The sequence below is a fragment of the Zea mays genome, chromosome 3, assembly GCF_902167145.1.
Source record: "Zea mays cultivar B73 chromosome 3, Zm-B73-REFERENCE-NAM-5.0, whole genome shotgun sequence".
In the NCBI taxonomy this organism is placed as follows: domain Eukaryota; kingdom Viridiplantae; phylum Streptophyta; class Magnoliopsida; order Poales; family Poaceae; genus Zea; species Zea mays.
The window spans coordinates 217,478,022-217,499,794 of NC_050098.1; the positions used below are offsets into that span (position 1 = coordinate 217,478,022).

Below are 21,773 nucleotides of genomic sequence, written 5' to 3' on the forward strand. Positions count from 1 at the left end.
GGGCGGTTCGCGGCGGCGGTCCTGCTTCCTGTGCGGTTGTGCGTTTGCGTATGGTCAGCTGAGGGAACGGGCCTGCAGCCCTGCTCCTTAAATAAAGATCAAGTCCGATTCCGATACCTTAACTTGTGAGTTTGCTAGGGATACGGGCCTACAGCCTTGTGTCTCAAATAGAAGTCAAGTATGATTTCGATACCTTAACCCATGATTTTGCATGGTTAAACATAGGGGTGAAAATAGGTCGGGTATACCCGCCGGGTACTAGATACGGATAGTATGAATACCTATTTTTCGGATACAGGTTCGAGTATCTTTATATCCGGAACGGATACTGGTACTACCCAGATAGTGCAACTTCGGATTCGAGTCAGATACGGAGCAAGGACTACCCGGGAGATACACGGATATTCGAGCCGGATACGGGTACTAATTTTCCTGTTTCTGCATAATATAATTATAAAATCATAATTTTTACATATGAAATTGGATTAAGATAAAGTTTACATGAAAATTGTATAGCTCGAAGAGATATATAACTTTATAGCACATCACTTTCTTTGCATATAATATTTATTTGTTTTTGTAACTTATTTTAAATTTTGAAGCGAAACTATAATTTTTTATGAATTTAATTGCATTTTCATGACTTGTTGTAGATAATAATAATAATAATAATAATACACAAATAGCCTTAGAAAATCATAAATTTTCAGGAGGGCACAACATATATCCACATATAGTTCTCAAAGACATTTGGACCATAAAATTCACAAGATGTTAGTGATTCTTCCATTTCGCTTCCACTTATTATGTGAGTTACATGCGAAATCATTCTATGTTTCAAAGTTTCAACATAATCAGTACACTTATCATTTTGATGTGGGTGTACTTATCATTTTTATGTGGGGAATTGAGGTTATATTCGTATAGAATGTTTATTTGTTTTATTAACTTTTTTACAATTTTCTGTCGAAACTATAGTATTTTATGAATTTAATTATATTGTGATGATTGTGTGTACAAAGAGATTTATCGGATCCACCGTTCTAAAGCAACAAATATGTTAAAATGCAACGATAATACTAAGTATTTCCATTTACTAGCAAACGACAGACATAGAAAGACTAGGATTTTTCAGCTTGAGCAGGAGGAGGGAGTAATAATAGGGCAAAACAACATTAAGGAATACATCACTATCGAACGATCGGACGAACGAACGAACAAACTATGAACAGATGGATGAACGATCGAATGAACAACGGAACGATCCTTGTGGTTGTGTTGTGCTTTTGTGGGAGTGGTGTGGAGTGAGTTGCCATTAAATGGCTTGGGGTGGCTTGAGGGGAGGCCTTTGCCCCTCTATTTATAGGGAAGGTGGGGGATTAGGGCGAGGAGGCGAGGATTAGTGGAAGATAAGCATGTATTAGTCATGTATAAGTGAAATTATCTTGTAGAGCTCACTGTATGACACCGAAGGCGTACGTATATGTATGAGCATGAGGAAAAAATATGAAGAAAATATTTGTAGAGACTTAAATGATTCTGAATGTATTTTTCAGGAGGAAAATATTTGGAGAATTATCGGTGGAATATTTGGGTAGTTGGATGATGAACACCAACTTGCTTCCCTGCTTGACATGCGCTACAAACCCTGTCTTTCTCAAAATGAACATTGGTTAGTCCCAAAATGTGCTCTCCCTTTAGAAGCTTATGAAGATTCTTCATTCCAACGTGGGCTAGTCGGCGATGCCAAAGCCAACCCATGTTAGTCTTAGCAATTAAGCAAGTGTCGAGTTCAGCTCTATTGAAATCAACTAAGTATAGCTGACCCTCTAACACTCCCTTAAACGCTACTGAATCATCACTTCTTCTAAAGACGGTAACACCTATATCCGTAAAAAGACAGTTGTAGCCCATTTTGCATAATTGAGAAACAGAAAGCAAATTGTAATCTAAAGAGTCTACAAGAAAAACATTGGAAATAGAGTGGTCAGGAGATATAGCAATTTTACCCAATCCTTTGACCAAACCTTGATTTCCATCCCCGAATGTGATCGCTCTTTGGGGATCTTGGTTTTTCTCATAGGAGGAGAACATCTTCTTCTCCCCTGTCAAATGGTTTGTGCACCCGCTATCGATGATCCAACTTGAGCCCCCAGATGCATAAACCTACAAAACAAATTTAGTTCTTGATTTTAGGTACCCAAACGGTTTTGGGTCCTTTGACATTAGATACAAGAACTTTGGGTACCCAAACACAAGTTTTTGACCCCTTGTGTTTGCCCCCTGCATATTTGGCAACTACTTTGCCGGATTTGTTAGTCAAAATATAAGATGCATCAAAAGTCTTAAATGAAATACTAGGTTCATTTGATGCAGTAGGAGTTTTCTTCTTAGGCAATTTAGCATGGGTTGATTGCCTAGAACTAGATGCCTCACTCTTATACATAAAAGCATGATTAGGCCTAGAGTGAGACTTCTTAGAATGAATTCTCCTAATTTTGTGCTCGGGATAACCGACAGGGTACAAAATGTAACCCTCGTTATCCTGAGGCATGGGAGCCTTGCCCTTAACAAAGTTAGACAATCTTTTAGGAGGGGCATTAAGTTTGACATTGTCTCCCTTTTGAAAGTCAATGTCATCCTTGATGCCAGGGCGTCTCCCACTATAAAGCATGCTACGAGCAAATTTAAATTTTTTATTTTCTAATTCATGCTTGGCAATTTTAGCATCTAATTTTGCTATATGATCATTTTGTTGTTTAATCATAGTCATGTGATCATGAATAGCGTCAATGTTAATATCTTTACATCTAGTGCAAATAGTAACATGCTTAATGGTAGATGTAGAGGGTTTGCAAGAATTTAATTCAACAATCTTAGCATGTAAAATGTTATTCTCATCTCTAAGATTGGAAATAGAAGCATTGCAAACATCTAAGTCTTTAGCCTTAGCAATCAATTTTTCATTTTCAATCCTAAGGTTATCAAGAGAGGCATTCAATTTTTCAATCTTAGCAAGTGAACTAGCATTATCATCTCTAAGATTGGTAACTGAATCATCATACACATTTGAACTCTCAACCTTAGCAATTAATCTAGCATTTTCATTTCTAAGGTTTGAGATAATATCATGGCATGTGCTTAGCTCACTAGATAATTTTTCACATTTCTCTACCTCTAGAGCATAAGCATTTTTAACCTTAACATGCTTCTTGTTTTCCTTAATTAGGAAGTCCTCTTGGGTGTCCAAGAGTTCATCCTTCTCATGAATAGCACTAATTAGTTCATTTAATTTCTCCTTTTGTTGCATGTTAAGATTGGCAAAAAGAGTAAGCAAGTTATCCTCCTCATCACTAGAATTATCTTCATCACTAGAGGATGCATATTTAGTGGAGGATCTTGATTTTACCTTCTTCCTTTTTCCGTCCTTTGCCATGAGGCACTTGTGGCCGACGTTGGGGAAGAGGAGTCCTTTGGTGACGGCGATGTTGACGGCGTCCTCGTCGGAGGAGGAGTCGGTGGAGCTCGTCGGAGTTCCATTCGCGGCACACATGAGCATCGCCGCCTTTCTTCTTGTAGTACCTCTTCTTTTCTCTCCTCTTTCCCTTCTTGTCGTCGCCCCTGTCACTGTCACTTGATAATGGACATTTTGCAATAAAATGACCGGGCTTACCACACTTGTAGCAAACTTTCTTGGAGCGGGGCTTGTAGTCTTTCCCCCTCCTTTGCTTGAGGATTTGGCAAAAGCTCTTGATGATGAGCGCCATTTCCTCGTTGTCGAGCTTGGAGGCGTCGATGGGGACCCTACTAGGTGTAGAGTCTTCTTTCTTCTCCTCCGTTGCCTTGAATGCAACGGGTTGCACATCGGATGTGGAGGAGGCGCCTTGCTCCATGATTTTCTTGGAGCCTTTGATCATCAACTCAAAGCTCACAAATTTTCCTATTACTTCCTCGGGAGACATTAGTGTATATCTAGGATCACCACGAATTAATTGAACTTGCGTAGGGTTAAGGAAAACGAGTGATCTAAGAATAACCTTGACCATTTCATGGTCATCCCATTTGGTGCTCCCGAGGTTGCGCACTTGGTTCACCAAGGTCTTGAGCCGGTTGTACATCGCTTGTGGCTCCTCCCCTTGGTGAAGCATGAAGCGACCGAGCTCCCCCTCGATCGTCTCCCGCTTGGTGATCTTGGTCACCTTGTCTCCTTCGTGTGTTGTCTTGAGCACGTCCCAAATTTCCTTTGCGCTCTTCAACCCTTGCACCTTATTATACTCCTCTCGACTTAGAGAGGCGAGGAGTATAGTAGTGGCTTGGGAGTTGAAATGTTGGATTTGTTCGACCTCCTCCGAGTCGTAATCCTTGTCTCCCTTCTTTGGTACCTGCGCTCCATATTCAACAATATCCCATATGCTTTTGTGGAGTGATGTTAGGTGATGCCTCATTTTATCACTCCACATAGAATAATCTTCACCTTCAAGCATAGGTGGTTTGCCTAATGGAATGGAAAGTAATGGAGTGTGTTTTGAAATACGAGGGTAGCGAAGGGGCATCTTACTATACTTCTTGCGCTCATGGCGCTTAGAAGTGGCGGATGCTGATTCCGAGCCGGAGGTGGAGGAGAGTCGGTCTCGTAGTAGACCACTTTCTTCATCTTCTTCTTCTTGTCACCCTTCCGTTGGGACTTGATGGAGGAAGAGGATTCCTCCTTGTGCTTGCGGGCGGACTCCCTTGAGTGTGTTCTTCCCGAGCTTGCGGACTTGTCGCCGGTCCCGATCTCCCTCATGGTGGATGCTCCCGACATCACTACGAGCGGTTAGGCTCTAATGAAGCACTGGCTCTGATACCAATTGAAAGTCGCCTAGAGGGGGGTGAATAGGGTGAATCTGAAATTTACAAACTTTAAGCACAACTACAAGCCGGAGTTAGCGTTAGAAACAAAAGCGAGTCCGAAAGAAAGGGCGAAAACAAATCATAAGCAAATAAGGTGGATGACATGGTGATTTGTTTTACCGAGGTTCGGTTCTTGCAAACCTACTCCCCGTTGAGGTGGTCACAAAGACCAGGTCTCTTTCAACCATTTCCCTCTCTCAAACGGTCACTTAGACCGAGTGAGCTTCTCTTCTCAATCAAACGGGACACTAGGTCCCCGCAAGGACCACCACACAATTGGTGTCTCTTGCCTCGGTTACAATTGAGTTGATCACAAGAAAGAATGAAGAAGAAAAGAAATCCAAGCGCAAGAGCTCAAATGAACACAAGTCACTCTCGCACTAGTCAATATTTGATTGGAATGATCTTTGGACTTGGGAGAGGATTTGATCTCTTTGGTGTGTCTTGTATTGAATGCTATAGCTCTTGTAAGGTGTAGGAAGTCTGAAAACTTGGATACCATGAATGGTGGGTGGTTGGGGTATTTATAGCCCCTACCACCAAACTAGTCGTTTGGTGGAGGCTGCTGTCGCATGGCGCACCGGACAGTCCGGTGCGCCACCGGACACTGTCCGGTGCACCAGCCACGTCACCCGACCGTTAGGGTTCGACTGTTGGAGCTTCTGTCTTCTGGGTCACCGGACAGTCCGGTGGTGCACTGGACAGTTCCTGTAGACTGTCCGGTGCGCCTTCTGGCGCGTGCCTGACTTCTGCGCGCACTGTAGCACATTTAATGCCTCTGCAGACGACTGTTGGCGCGAAGTAGCTGTTGCTCCGCTGGTACACCGGACAGTCTGGTGCTACACCGGACAGTCCGGTGAATTATAGCGAAGCGGCTCCCAGAATTCTCGAAGGTGAGCAGTTTAGAGTTGGGTTCCCTGGTGCACCGGACCGTCCGGTGCGCCAGACCAGGGCACACTTCAGTTGTCTTTTGCTCTCTTTGTTTGAATCCTTTTTTGTCTTTTTATTGGTTTATTGTGAACCTTTGGCACCTGTAAAACTTATAATCTAGAACAAACTAGTTAGTCTAATTATTTGTGTTGGACAATTCAACCACCAAAATCAATTAGGAAAAGGTGTAAGCCTATTTCCCTTTCACCCTCCCCTTCATCGCCTTCGCTGGACCCGTCGGTGTCGCAGCCTTACTAGCCGGATTCACCGTTGTTGCGATCTTCTCGGCTCGATCTGCCATCCCTTTGGCTGGATCGCATCTTCCCGGCTGGATCCATCGCTGTCATGTCCTTCCCGGCCGGATCCGTCGTTACCCCTTCTATTCTGTCGCGAGTGCGACCACCATGACCGGCGCAGACACGTGTGCTGCCGTCGGCCTCCCTGGCAGGCTCCTCGACGTCCGAACTATCGTAGAAGCAAGAAGGTCGGCCTGTTGGTGCTCTTTTGTTGTGTCGCCCTACCGATCGTTGGCGCTCCTACGTCGACCCCTCCTGAAGAACAGGCTACTGCTGCGTGTCTCCCGACCACGGCTATCTCGACTTCGGCTAACTCGGCATCCAGGGGCTATCGTCTTCTCGGAGTCCACACCGGTCTCTACTCAGCCGCAACATTTGCACCCTCACGACGCTGTGACTGCAGGGGGATTTCAACCGTCAGCTCCTACCTTCGGCTTCTACTCTAATCTCATCGTGTGTGTGGCCCCCCGTTGTGACTGCTGGGGGATGTTAGATTGTGTGTGTGGGCCGGCACCATTATTGGGTTGTCGGTCCATTAGAGTTAAGGTCATGTGAGTGTATATATTGTACCCATCTTCTATGCAATACATCAAGTATCAAGCAGTTCATATTCCTACAGATAGGACCAGAAGCAATTAAGAACAAAGGAACTGCATATGTATGCCAGGCACAAGGCACTTCATGTACAAGTCGTAGTAGTTATTAGCAAAGAACACTTGCCTGATTGGATCTATGGGTGCGACCACAATTGCAACAGCCTTTAGTAGCATAGCCTATGGGAATCCACCATATTTTATTAATCAAAGTTAAAGGCACGGCAAAGTGTGATAAAAAATTTAAAGCAGGTGAAATACTCAGGTTGAAGTTCTGAGTTGACATTGTGTCACAGAAGTATTTAACAATTCTAAGCTACAGTGCAAGTTCTCAATGTAAGCACAACCATGAAAATGCTAACTCTAGGAGCATGGTTGATCATTCCTGGTGTTAGTTAAAATCCTTTCGCTACGTAAATGATTTTTTTATTCTCCAGAATTGAAACACACAGATAGCTGAAGCACTGTTGCTACTTGTGCGACGTGATGGTGATTGGTATCCGTTAGCCTGCCTTACAAAGTAGATGGTATCTGTTGGACTGCCTTTTCAGTATTGGACTACTAAACAAAGGTTAGGACATGGTTTTCAGATATCAGGGTGAAAAATAAGTAATTTTTTAGCTGAACACCGAGACTGTGTGGCAATGTCTATGATTCCCACGTACAAATATAGACATTGAGAGATAGGGACGGGACGGAGCACTTTTATTTCACTTCTGCTTACCCGTTACAGACAAACACGTCTACATAGAGAGAGGCAGCGTTGTGCGAAAGCTCGTGCTAATCACCCATAGGGCCATTATACATCCCCATGCGTTTTGTTTTTTTTATGATTAGTGAATCGCGTGGTTCGACAGCGATTACGTATATTGAGATTCACCCACATCGAGATAATCACTTTCATGACACCAATATAACTTACAGAGCTTTCAGATAGGCAACAAAACAATGGAGCATTTGCTAGAAATTTCATTGCAAAAACGTCAGCCTCTTTCTGCTAAATCTAATCTATGTTCAACATCCTTGATCCATCAAACGTGCCCTGTTGAGATGATAGCAATTATAGTACTCCCTTTAAATTTTTTTATTTGACGATTGTTAGTGTAAAGTTGTAATGTTGAGCGTCATCAAATAAAAAAGAAATGGAGGTAGTACCGTTTTTCCTATTCACAGAATCGGTTGTGGCGTCTAACCAAGCAATTTTCAAAATACATTGATGGCATAAGTGCACATTGCCTAAATAGAAGGAAATGAATTCACATATTTTTGAATAAAAGAAATTATGAATAAAATAATGGTAAAACGAAACAGATAAGCATGTGGCAATACTGGATGGTGTTATGTTCAGAAACATAAGCATTTCACTCTTCTATAGAAATCAAATATGAACAATTGATTCAGATAGACTTTTCATCAAAAAAGTTTTTCCAATCTTCCAAAATTAGACTTTTTCTTATTTTAACCTTTTGATTTCTATATTAAGGATAGACTAACAAAGTTGGCCTAATTTATTAGTTTTCACTAACCCTAGATTCTTTCCCTTGATAAAAATAAATTTTGTCCTCTCGAGCTCTATCGTGTACTATTTACTTTACTTACAAACAACCCAGCGAAAATTCGGTTCGGGACGAATAGAACAGACTATGTCGAGCAAAGAGCATGTAGTCATTATCACACTGATCCATTGTGGAACGAAACTTATCTTGACAAAACTAAAAGTCTGTGTGGCTAGGTTGTGACTATGGAAAAAAACTGTTGTGAGCTATGAAAAAACTGTTGTGAACTGTTTAAAAACTAAAAACCGTTTGATGAAAACCACTAAAAGCTATTAAAAATTCTTCGATATATATTTTCACAGTTCCGTCCGAAAGCCATTAAAAGCATATCCAACGGTGATTTCAGTTTTGCACGGTGAGAAAGTCGGCTTTTAGAAAGAAAGAAAAAACTGTTTTCTGGATTCTATCTTTTGGTTTGACTTTTAGCTTTTAGAGGATAAAAACCAAATCCAAACACACCCTAAACGCAATGAAGCTGCCCGGTTATCCACTATAGAGTTGTGGATGCAACAATATCGATATATGGGATATTAAACAACACACGGAGCAGATCCCATGCGAGAAGCTCCAACATGGGAGGGTCCATATGGGGTCAGAACTCAGAAGCGATAAATCGAAGCAATCGAAGCAAGCCTTTTTCCCACAAACATGATAAGACTGCTTCAAAGCCGTGACCTGGTGATTTAGTGAGACAGGTCTCACGATTGCACTAGACCCGCCCTTCGAATATTAAACAAGGGACGCAAGACTTTGATAAATACATTGATAATTTAATATAAAAAAGAGTATAGTGTACTGTATACTACGACACGTGATACATAATAATCTTTTGATGGGGATAGTCACTTTGATCTCAAACTTTCCTACTTTTACTTTGAACTGACACAATGGAAACTCCTCCATTTTACTTTAGACTAATGCTTGCTGACTTATCATCATGACAATCTCTCCAATAGATTTTCTACCATAGCTCTTTGTTTTATGCCGCTCAAAGATTCTGACCTCATTATTGCATTTGATACAAGAATGACAGTACTTGCTGCAGGAGCATTCACCTACAGAACACAAACCAAGAAATAAAACACAGGAAACATTACCATTTACAAATAACAAAAAGGTGGGATAAAAAATAATGATCAATGGACAGTTGCTAGAACATACCCAGACTCGACCATTGAGTCCAACAGCAATCTCAAACGACAGTTTTTTCCCAAGGACCTCCAGAACTGGACACGTTGGGGAACTTAACAACCTATAAGAAACTAATGTCAGAAACTCAAAATCTAACAAAAAAACAATTATAGTGACTCAATGGAGGGCAAGGTGTATTATCCTCACATTCGTGACATGCCAGTTGATGTGTCGAACATATAACCATCTTTGAGCTGTCCAAATTCGGCAGCTTTCCCAGTAGCTTGAAAATAGGAACAGCATCAATACAGTAAAAGAACAACCAGATAAAGCCAAAAGAAAACAGGCCAGACTGAGTATCATTCCACAAGCTGAGAGGTTCGCACAGGCAATGAGGATATATTTGCTAAGACGAAGAAAATTTGGTACTCCATACTTCTGAAGTTCTGATGATCAATTAAGGAAAATGGACACTGAGCTGAAAACTAAAAAACTTACCATCCATGCATGAGAGCTCGGGATTCATGATACTATTTGCTTTCACCACTCGAGCATATATTAATGTACCAATCTGCAGGAACATCCCAATGGTAAGATGAATATATAATCAATAAACAGAATATAAAGCTCGAAACACTGGAATCAACTTATTAGACATGTTCAGTTCCTTACTATAGCATTGACTATATCTGTTCCTTTTTATTTGATGTTAACTACTACTACTCTATAAGGCTACAAGGAGGGCGTCCACATTTGTGCGACGTGCCCCCGCCCGACACCCCTCTCTCCTCGCAGGCCCGAGACTTCCGCCGATTTGGCCTACCTCTCCTAGATTGCTGGCGTCCTCGCCCCCGCCAAGAAAACCGCAGCCTTCCCCCTCTTCCGCCCAAGACTTCAGCCGATTTGACCTGGCTCCTCCCGGATTGTCAGCGTCCTCGCCCTAGCTGCCGCCTGCTATGTGTGACGCCCTCATCCGTGTGTTGCCTGCTTCTCTTCTTCTCTATACTCTCGCCCCCCCTCCTCGCTCCTCCCCTCACCCCGCGCGCCTGCAGATGGCACCGGAAGAGGCTGATCTGGATCGTCACGGAGGACGACACGAAGGTCCTGGCTTCGGGCTCCACTGACTCACTGAAGTGGCCATCGGCGGCGGCGATGGTCACCTTCTCCGAGAAATCTCACTGAAGGCAACATCGACGACGGCTCCGTGCAGCGTCACCGCTCGAAGCTCCCACGGGATCTACAACCACCATCCAAGGAGAAGCCGGCTCCAGCATCACCCAAGGTGGTGAATGTCCTCTACCCTGGCCATACTTGTACCCATACCCGGCGTGGCTGTCCGACTGCTGCTCCCAGTCCCACCACAGCCATCTATCTCTGAGAAAGATAATTCGAGAAGAATAATGCCAGCCATCTATCTCTGAGAAAGAAGACAATAATACACATTCTACGACTGCGATTTCAGCTAAACAATGCAGAGCAACTGAAGGAAAAAAGAATATTAAGGAAGTTGCCTGAAGTTAAGGTCAAATTTTCTTTTCTCCTCTGTGGATACCATCAAACTGATTTCTTGTTGGTTATATTCTTAAGCCGTTGGTGAATGAAGATGTTATTTTCCTTGTTATCTTTAATTTATTCTTCCCAGCTACTGCTATGACAATATAATAGTAATTGTCAAATTTAAGTGTTGAAATTCCGCTACTTTGTGTACCACCATATGCTAAAATATATATGGTACCACCATCTGCTAAAATATATATGGTACCATCTTTTAAAATTCCTCTACGAAGGTGTGTTAAAGTAAGCCTACAAATGCAATGTTCTTTCAGATCTTTATGTGTAAAATTTATATGGCACTTTCAGGCATGTTTTTCTTTCTTTCTAAGTACTCTAAACCAATTTATTTTTTGTTTGTCGTGGTAATGAAAATGGAGATGTACTTGATTCAATATTTCTTTTATTTAGGCTGCTGTGTCGACATAAATTAAGCCCTTCTTAAGTAATTTTTACCTCTTTGCAGTTGTATCAACTTTGATAGTACCTGCTGTTGCTGCTAGGACAGTTGGCTATTGTTACATGTGGTGGAAAGTAAGTCCCAACTAATGTTGATTTTTTTCATTCATCAGTGGCAATCACATTGTATGTTTAAGTAAATCCTCTTGTCCTGAACACTCATGCTTTCAGATACTCAATACCAATTACTCTTCTTTTAGAAATAAAATAAAAAACTGGAAATTGGTTTTTGCCTTCTTCTAAGTTGTAGTATTTGTGTGTCACTGCAGTCAAATGGAAGTATATATAAAGTCTATTACAATCCTAAAACCTAGCTAGATATCATAGGAAAATAGAAACACTAAAAATGTGTTAGGCCATTTGCTATTTACTTGAAGATATAACGATAATTGATGTTCCTATATCTCAATATATTTTATTAACATATTGACTCCATATCAACTAAAATATGCTCGTGCCCTGATAATATGTGGAGAAAGGTTTCTGTCTATATTGGACAACAATTTCTCAGTGTTTCTTGTGTTTATTGTGCATTTAGGTTTGGAAATTCAGATGCTTGTGAACCTTTTATATTTTATACAGGGATATAGAGATCATGTGGTCAAGGACTTCTGATTTTAGTATTGAAGACCAGAGACCTCCAGTATCTACTGCAAAAGGTTTTGAAGCCACATTTTCTACACCTGCGGACCTGCCAAACTGATTAAGGCTTAGCCATCTTGGAGGACTGATATCGTTTCATCATCCAATGTAAGGATGACTGAACTGTGGAATATCAACTCATGATTACTTATCTATACATAACATATTGGTAGATACCTACTGATCTTGTTGCTTGTTATATTTCTATGTAATATGAATCCTGCCTATATGCTTTTGAAGTTAAAGTATGCTTGTAGCTGAGTAATAGTTTTGTGAACTATGTGTAATTTAAAAACAATTCAAACATTTTAATCTCCCTCCCTCCCATAGTAACAGAGGTTGTGCTGGAGACTGGAGAGTTATATATATGCTCAGTGCTTAAGCAATACAATAATAATCCTTCCTTTTTTGCTTGATTTGTTGATTTTTCTTATCCTGTGCTTTATTGCCATTCTAGGTGCATGATATTGGTTTTTCGCCAATTGAAATTGCCAAAGATTTTGTGCAAGCATAGACCTTAGCTTTTGTACAAGAGTCCAAAAAGCGGAAATTCAGAGCTTTGAGTCATGCAGACAATTTGACATCAAAAGTTTCCCAACAATAACTATTGATTCTTTTGTAAGCTAGCCTGGTTCAGCGGTTCAAGGTTCTCCCAATTATCTTACACCCCAAAGTAATAAAGGAATGACTCTGCCTCAGCCTCTTTCTCGCACACCATACAATAGCTCAGTTATTCAAAGATATATTAAGGTTGCATGTTGACTTTCTTGCAATTGATTTTTATTCTTAGCTATGCAATGTTTCTTATTTGTCATCAACTGTGTACTAGCATCCAAATATTACCTTTGGGAGATAAAAGGTTTCATGCTTATTTGGTCTGTTGTTACTACAAAACAGCAGACATGATGATATATACAATAGGCACCAATAGTAAATGCAAACTGTAGAATAAGGTAAAATGACAGTATTTCATAACACAATTTTTAGTCGCATGCATAATTTGTATCATTGTAAATTCCGTAGTAAGGCACATGCACTTTACTGTCTTATATAATAAACTATTCTTTTATGGAATCCTACGTGTTTTATTTGAGATGTTAATGACAAAGCATGAGTACAATCTTATATATTTTTGAAGTTATATAAACATTCACTTTTAGTGATGCTAACAGAAGTATAGAATAACTGTTAGTGTTTTGCATATCAATATATTTTATCATATTGATTCAGTAGCAACGCACGGGCATACACCTAGTAGAATTTTAAGAAGAATCACACCTAATTTACTTTCCTAAATTGTTCCTACTAAAGTTAAACATTGTACAATCTAAAAGACTCAGTCTACTTAGTCATTAGTAACTACCATCAAATGTATGTAGTTTAGGAGAAATAATTTAAATTACAAAGTAGAAAAAGACAGGTTTAAAAGAAGCATGTGGTTATTCTGTACTTTTTATAATTTGAGCATAAAAAGTACTAAAACCTCAAACATAAAAGAATGGAAGGACTATTTGCCTATTTGGAACAGAAAAATAAGAAGCAATCCACATGCTACTGAATACATGTTAAGAACTACACACACATTTCACACTTAAAGTATAAAGGCTGACAAAACTATGAAACTAAACAATGCTAGAAAGTTCAAATGATCCAGTGTCTTACCTCGAACTTGGGTATGTTTCTCCTTGTACCGCCTTCAAATGAAAGTACTGGTAGAAAGGCCAAATTAGGACCCTTTATGTCTACCAAAAAGTTCTGTAATAACCAAAGCTATTTCAGAAAAGAAAATACATCGCATGATCACAGGCAAAATACAATTAACATAAAAACAGTCGTCTAGCTTCTTGCAAAGCCCATTTCGGCTTCTGTTTTTATACTAGAACTGTATGAAAAGGGTAATCAGCTGATCATCTTGCCACTACTACTCTACTAGGGACATTTGTCCTTTTTTTAGGAAGCTCAATTCCACATTGCTTCACCACCAAGCAAATCAAGCAATATTTCTGCCTCTTTCATGCAGTTTAATGCTATAGTAAAAAGAATTGTGTAGTTATGCTGTTGTAGTATTTCAGTTGGTAGTGATTGTCCAAGTTTCAATACTACCAGCTATTTTCCTTTCGTAAGGTGATTCTTTAAGACTGCCGCAATTGCAGATTCTAAACGAGATCAAACAGTTTTATGTAAGATCGCAATTACAAATCTTAAACATAAAGATTGGAAAAACGTATATTCTATTAACTAGGACTGTATAATCAAGACCCTGTCCCTGTGTCCTACAGGTTAGGCATGCTGTGGTTGAGGATGGTACTATTTGGTGCTTAGCTGGAGCATCAGCTCTTCAGGAGCTCCTCCTGCGACGGCCTGTAGGAGCCTAGTTTTTTTGCTGGTGGTAGTTTTTTCTCAATGTGTGTGGCACGTTGAGTTCATGTGAAAGGGGTTTTGGGACTGCTAGCCTTGTATTAGGGGTTTGGCAAGTCTTGTCTCTCCTATGTTTTTTCTACTTAATGAAATGACACGCAGCTCTCCTGCGTTTGTTCAAAAAAAAGATCATAAATATGTTGGACCATAAAACATAATTATAGTTTTGACAGCCATTATCCATGGTAGCCTCAGATAAATATCTAGAAACAAGTATCAACTCACATACTCCTGAATATAAATGTATACTTACGTCTGGTTTGGTGTCGACCACAATACCAAGAACGGTATCTTCTACAGAAGGTATATACTGTAAAAAAAAGAAGACCATGAACATGAATAAGTGACTGATCACTGCTGAATCACGATAAATAGGGAGGAACAGACTACACTATCCGCAGTCTCCCACGTTACGGTTAAGACAATATTAGGGAACCAGATCAGAACCTACCATGCTGATTAATTTCACATATGAAAACCAAAAAATCATTAAAATGGCAATAACATAGTCAATCGGTAAAAGATAAATGTGGCAATGACCACGTTCGGATGTAGATATTGGTGAACGGAATAGGGAATTAAAATCAGCTTTCCTAAATTTTGTTTTTTGATTGCACATGGAAATGAGATTTGGAATCAGAGACCTAATTCCCTGGAATTGGATTATGACTGGAAACTCCCTCTCCTAATATAGAGTCACCCCTCTTTATTCGTGGATATAGGCCACACAATTCCAAACTACAATACGGTGACATCGAAACAATAGAATTGAAATTGCATCTCATTTCAATACCATGGCTGATTCGGTATTCAACCCAGTTCAATTCCATGCCCTCCAATATCAACATGCAAACGGAGCATTAAGCATTAGTGATGGAACTTTCATTCCACTGATTCAACATACTCAGTTCACATTAGGCTAACATATTAGTTCAGGATTTTGCAGTTTTCCACAAAAAGGGACACATAATATGAATTATCTATTCAACCGACATCCTACAGCAGTGATAATAAAATACTTAACAAGTATCTTGACAAAGCGGCAGAGCCAAACCGAACTTACTCTTTTCTGTGAGTTTTCAATCCAATACTTGTTGGGTTTCAACTGCCGCAGCTTCCCAGCACTAGTCGCCTGGATGGTGTCACACTCCTACAAACCCCGTTTAATCACCAATAAGCCTCGTGCCCAAACAAACCCCATTAAACCCTAACCACTAAGTCTCACAAAAGACAACGGCTCCCACATTCCACCATGAATAGGCTTACCTGACGCAGACCCGCGCCGAGTTTAATGGTCTGGTTGTTCATCTCAGAGAGGTCCAGGACGACGTCACCAGGTACCTGACCATGGTGGGCAGTGTGAGGTGATGACCAGATCCGCACAGATAGTGCAAGTGAGAGATCAAAGTGCGGAATAGGGCTGGAAGATTTACCACGTAGTTGTCGACAAGAGGAGAGGATGCAGGCCTCCTCAACTCCATTGCAGCGAGGGTAGTAGCGCCGTGGATGGACTTGAGATTTGAGAACCACCTCCACCTATTTGAGATCAGTGAGACATCAACTGTAAAATATACATGCGAGCCTGCGAGGGACAGACAGTAGAAGCCTGGGATCTGTCCGGTACTCCGGTGGCCGGCTCCTACCTCGGAGAGTGCAGTGACGCTGACGCAGGGGCACTGGGCAGGGAGCCACGAACGCAAGGGCGGCAGGGACCAGGGTCGCTACTACTCGCTCCTCGCTGGCGGCGGCGGGTGGCGGCCGGGTGGCTGGGGCAGGGACGCAGGCGGCACCGCGGCAGGACGGGCCTGGACGGCAGGGTCGACGCCGGCGGTTGCTCGGTAGAGCCGTAGAGGAACTATGGAGAGGTCGGTGCTCGGCGGGTTGCTAATTTGCTATTGCTACTGGCGGCTGGTGGTGGCCGGCTGTCGGCCGAGAGAGATGGTGAGACTGACTCCGCGAGCGTGAGAGACTAGGGTTTCTGGGTAAATAAAGATGGATCATTGGGCCGGTCTCTGGTAAGCTGAAAATACATGTACTTTTAATTTTGGATATCTGCTAGGATCCGCGGGTGAAATATAAAAACTCGTACCCGATCCGATTTTATTACGGGTCAGGTACGAGTGAGACCAACAGGTTAAATTTCGTACCCGAATCTGACAGGTCGGATATCCGTGGATATCTGAACCCGCGGGTAAAATTGACACCGTTGTTTGCGCCTCAAATAGAGGTGTCAATGAATCCGATTTCGATTTCTATATATTAAACATGAGCGCAAAGATACCATCGATGCCGAGGTCGCGAGCGTTGAGGTGGCGAGGGCGTCAGAGGTCGCGGCCATGGCGAGGCTCAGGGCCGCCGTCGAGGCCGCGACGCTGGGTCGGGCTGCCGTGATGGCGCAGCAGACGTCTAGGTCTCTAGGAATGTGACGATCACAAATTCACAATGCCTTGTTGCTCCTCCCGCTCCTCCTCCAGCCAGTGGCGGCGTCTGGAAGCAGACTCTGCCACGTTTAGAGATGGCAATGGGTAAAAACCCGTTGGGTATTACTTGCCCAAACTCATACCCGCGAAGAAAAAATACGCCCGCTAAAAAATCCATACCCATAACGGGTATAAAATTTTGCCCAAGCCCATACCCATGCGGGTTTCGGGTACCCAACGGGTTTCCCATACCCACTAACATCAACATAAAAATAATTCATCATGTAAATGACAATCAATACATTAATAAGCTAGCATAAAGGAACAAGTGATAACTAATTTTAGCCTAAAATTTGTTACATGAAGTTTATTTGAATTAGAATATATTCAATTAATAATATTATGAGACATATTTATAAGGAATGTTAATTTTAAGGCGGGTTTTAAAAACTCATGGGTTTGCGGGTATGGGTAGTGGAAGAACAAACCCATGCCCACGTACCCCGTTGGGTTTCTATTTGAACCCATTAACAAACCTATGGGTAGAGAAATTGACCCAAACTCATACCCTAATAGAGCAAAAACCCATCGGGTTTCGGGTAGCGGGTACCCATTGCCATATCTAGCCACGTTTGCCAATAGCTTGGTCCACGCGCATGAGTTGTTCGATGTTACGTCGCAGTGGATTGCCAATGACTTTTGTCCATGCACAGGAGCTATTTGTTTGGGTAATCTGCTGTGCAACCTGGTTCGCTAAAAGTTCGTGAAGCTGCTACTTCAGATTTTTGGAACCTCTATATTTGTATCACCGAGCAAATATGGAGTAGAATCGTAGTTTATTCAGGACGTCGTAGTACCCCATGTGTCTTCTATTGAAATGTTGGTTTGTGAAGATCTTCAAGCCGGACATCGTAGTACCCCAATGTTTGGGGGGGGGTTTGTTAAGCGAGATTTATGGGGATACATGATATTTCTACGCGATTCGAGTAGTGGTGGCTTCAGCATCTTGAATGATATGCAACTCACAATAATTTGCTTTGATGGTTGTTCCTATTGACGTGGTGGAAAACCAGTTACCATTTACTATGCATGATGTTTTTATCATTGCTTGGATTATGTTCTTCTACATTACTAGCTGAATGCCCATGCGTTGCAACGGGAATATATAATACCAGTATACTACGATAACTTATATACAAAATGTGTGTTATACTGTTATGAGAAAATGTTTCAAAATTAATTTGTGATTCTGGCCATACATAAATTTTGTTATTTATAATCTATCTGTTTCACCACTACATTGCAACCATCAGTATCATGCTGACTTCGATATATGTCATGATTTGCATGGTCTCATCATTGGAGAGCACGTTTCACACATACCGGAAGAAATTCTCTCGTGCATCGTTTGTCATCAGACACGTACCACCATACGCTTTTGCTTAAACAAAAAGGCAAGTGTGTGTTTGCGAAGAAAATTAAAGGCAAGCCGGCACAAAAGCTACCCCAACGGTGGCGAGGATGACGAACTGGTTATTGTTGTCGGTCCTCCTCTGCATCACCTCTAGCGCCAAGATGACGCCACAATCCTCGATATAGTAGTCGTCGAACGCGCGCGACATACCGAGTACTGATGACTCTTGGCTGGGCTGTAAAACGAAGTGCACCCCGGGCTCATCAGCAAGGTAGTACCCCTGGCCGTTGCACCACCGGATGCGCTACTCCTCTACATACATCGTGTTCGAGGACACTCATGCAACGTCAGAAACGACCATCGTCTCAGCGCACAAGAATTCATGGCCAGTCAGTAGTGACTTACGTGGCAAGTTGGGCTTCAGGTGGACGATGAGTTGGACGACGTGATGGTGTTGTCGTCGAATGCGGTGCCCAGAACAACCCGAGAGTCGCCGACGTTGGCGACGACCACGAGGTCCCCCTGCTTGACGATGGATAGCGTGGAGCAGCCGCTGTGCACCGTGTCCAAGCGGCGGCGGCGCTGGAGCTTGTCGTACATAGCGGCACATGCGGCCACGTAGGACTTTTTCTAGAGGTCGAACTGGCAGTCGCCAAGTTTCTTCTTGTCGTCGATGAGCGACCCCAACGTGAGTGCCTCCTGCTAATGATGTTTGTTCGGGTTTCCAAGTAAGAAACATGGATTCATGTTTGGCGTTGGTTTATAAAATTGACTCACAAGTCAGATCCATGGAAAAATATTACGAAGAATAAATGTCACGCATACAAAAAAGGAATTTAAGTTGAAAACATTATTCAAACAAAAGAAATGGCATGCAAGGCTCTTCTTTAAATACTACTCCCTCTATCCAAAAATATAATTCAATAATCTCGGTGATACTTATCTACTACCACACATTGTGCAATGGTAGCAGGTGGACTTGGGGAGAGATTTAGTAGATGTGTTTTCTGTTATATATGTAGACATAAACACACATGTGGTTTAGTGGTAGCTACTGCTAGCATTTGTTTGAGAGGTTGTGGGTTCGAATCTCCTTCTGGACATGTGTGTTTTTTAAATTTTAGCTAGGCGTCGGCTGTACGGGGGAATGGGAATGGGCTTTGCGGGGAGGGAGAATGAGAATGATAGATATAGAATGGTGGCAGAACTTGGGAATGGACTGTGTGCGGGGAGGAGGGAATCGAAAAGGTAGAACACGGAATGGGCAGAACAGGGAATGACAGAACGCGGAATGGCCGACTAATATTGCAGCTTTAATAAGTAGTAGAGATTGCTCATAGTTGTGTAAGGTTTCCATGAAGTGTATTAAATGGGAGAAGTGGTTGCTAGGAGGATCTTTAGTTCTCTGCACTTAAGTTTAGTTGGTGTCACATCAGATATTTGAATGTCAATTACGAGTACTAAATATAGACTTTATTAGGCAGCTACCATCAGCTGCCTCAAAAGCCCACTGCAAACATGAAACTCACATGACTCGATTCTTAGGTTCTGACCAGTTCAATTGTCTTTTATAACTGTAGACATATTGAGCACAGACTCGCGCGAAACGCGAGCAATTTACTAGTACCATATAACCCGTGAGTTTGTTAGAGTTATTTTGCCAACTCTATTTTTCTAAGTAAAAATAAAAATAGAAATAACTCCAAATAATAGGATTACTAAACTAGCTTCCCCTATTTGGGTTAGGGAATGGGAATATTTTAGTCCTTATGGGTATAAATTTGGGAGAAATTATTCCATATTTAGTATATGGGTATTGGTATGGGAAAGTAGAACCTAATATTCATCCAGTAAAATTAGATATGTATTTCAAGGACAATAAACCCAACAATCGACCTTGCCTCTCCCAACCCTTTTAATCACTGATCCTCCCAACATCCCAACCCAGTCAACCAGCTGCCCAGCCCATCAATCCATGTGCACTTTACTTATGTTGATTTTGCATGGTTAAACATAGGGGTGAAAATAGGTCGGGTATACTCGTCGGGTATCAGATACGAATAGTATAAATACCCATTTTTGGATACAGATTCTGTATAATATAATTATAAAATCATAACTTTTACATATGAAATAGAATGAAGATAAAGTTTATATGAAAATTGTAGAGCTCGAAGAGATATATAACTTTATAGCACGTCACTTTTTTGTTTCAACACATCTTCAGGCTAAAATCATTGAAATAATGTCTAAATTTATATCAAATTAATAGACTTTACCATTTTTATGTGGGGACTTAGGTTATCTCTACGTGGGGACTTAACGTATTTTCTTAGGGCTAGTCTCGCAATATTATTGTAACACCCTGAATCTGGGGGTATAAAATTTCTTTCTAACTATCTACCAAATTCAGGTGTTACTCTTATATCTCTCTCTAGTTACTCTCTCTCTCTCTCTTTTCCTTTTGGGTAGATTTAGCTTAATTAGTGAGGGATTATTTATTTATTTTGTCAAAACAATATGAGTCATGAAATGTTGTATCATGTTGAGCTTAAATATTCTTTGTATTGTTGCACATGTTTGAATTAGTTTGAATTTGAAACTTGGTTTGAATTTGAATTAAAAACCCTAGAAAATAAAAAAGAAAAGAAATTAGAAATTCCTTGGAAAAAGAGAAAATCAATTCAACCCAGCCAGGCCGCGCGCCCGTGCCGCCTGACAGGTGGGTTCAGCGGCAGTTTTCTCTCTGCACGCGCTCCCTTCCCCTCTCTCTCCGCCCAATGGGGCCGTTCTGTCGACATCAATCGCCCTCGCTCGCGCGCCCTTTTTCCCTCTCTGTCTCGTGGGCCCGTCCTGTCAGCACGCTGAACCGTTTCGCCGTGCGCCCGCTCTCTCTCTCTCTCTCTCTGCGTCGTGGGGCCGCCCTGTGAGCTCCGCCTTCCCCGCGAACCGTCGTGGACCAGCGTGCACGCACGCTGAGATCCCCAGCCACATCGCCTGCCCACGCACCCCAGCTCCCTTTTGAGCCCCGCCGCACCCGCACTTGATTCCCTGTCCCATTTCGCGCAAGCCCACCCTCTCCCGCGCTCTGCTCTCATCGCTCGGCTTCGCCGGAGTCCCGCGCCCGCCGTGCCAGCCATCCAACCCGCCAGAAGTCGCGCCAAGCCACCCCAAGCTCCGCCCTGATGTGAGACATCTGTTCCCGTGCTTGATTTTCCTTATTCGCGCCTGACCGTATCTAATTTGGCCTCGCCGGAGTACGGCCATGGCGGTCCGCCGCGCCCACACGGTGACTGCCCGAATTAGCCCAGCCCTGTGCCTCGGTATTAGTCTGTGATGTTCCCCTCACCCTGTCGTAGCTAGTCCAGGCCTTAGCGCGCCCGAGATACCCTCTCCCCAGCCGAGATTCCTCGTCGGTATAACACCCAGGTGTTATCTCTCGTAAACAGCGATTATGGACGTAAGTAAGA

General features: G+C 42.1%; 1 protein-coding gene across 1 annotated transcript; it reads right to left on the reverse strand.

Annotated features, from left to right (window-relative positions):
- Positions 1 to 8,927: 8,927 nt before the first annotated feature.
- LOC103651400 (putative exosome complex component rrp40) lies at positions 8,928 to 16,483 on the reverse strand. The gene is made up of 10 exons (NM_001301497.2): positions 16,113 to 16,483; positions 15,903 to 16,005; positions 15,736 to 15,810; positions 15,533 to 15,619; positions 14,723 to 14,779; positions 13,714 to 13,806; positions 9,898 to 9,970; positions 9,607 to 9,682; positions 9,430 to 9,520; positions 8,928 to 9,323 (listed from the first exon to the last, which is right to left on the reverse strand). Exons 2-10 carry the CDS (start codon positions 15,948 to 15,950, stop codon positions 9,204 to 9,206), a joined length of 720 nt encoding a protein of 239 aa, NP_001288426.2. The 5' UTR covers positions 15,951 to 16,005; positions 16,113 to 16,483; the 3' UTR covers positions 8,928 to 9,203.
- Between the last annotated feature and the right edge of the window lie 5,290 nt (positions 16,484 to 21,773).

What these genes read in the sequence shown, in the direction of transcription:
- LOC103651400 (NM_001301497.2), bottom strand. Translation starts at nt 15,950, where the DNA reads ATGGAGTTGAGGAGGCCTGCATCCTCTCCTCTTGTCGACAACTACGTG. An exon ending in TGGTCGACACCAAACCAGAC is followed by an intron (nt 13,807 to 14,722) that starts GTAAGTATACAT and finishes TGGTTATTACAG; the next exon opens with AACTTTTTGGTAGACATAAA. An exon ending in GAAACATACCCAAGTTCGAG is followed by an intron (nt 9,971 to 13,713) that starts GTAAGACACTGG and finishes ATGTTCCTGCAG; the next exon opens with ATTGGTACATTAATATATGC.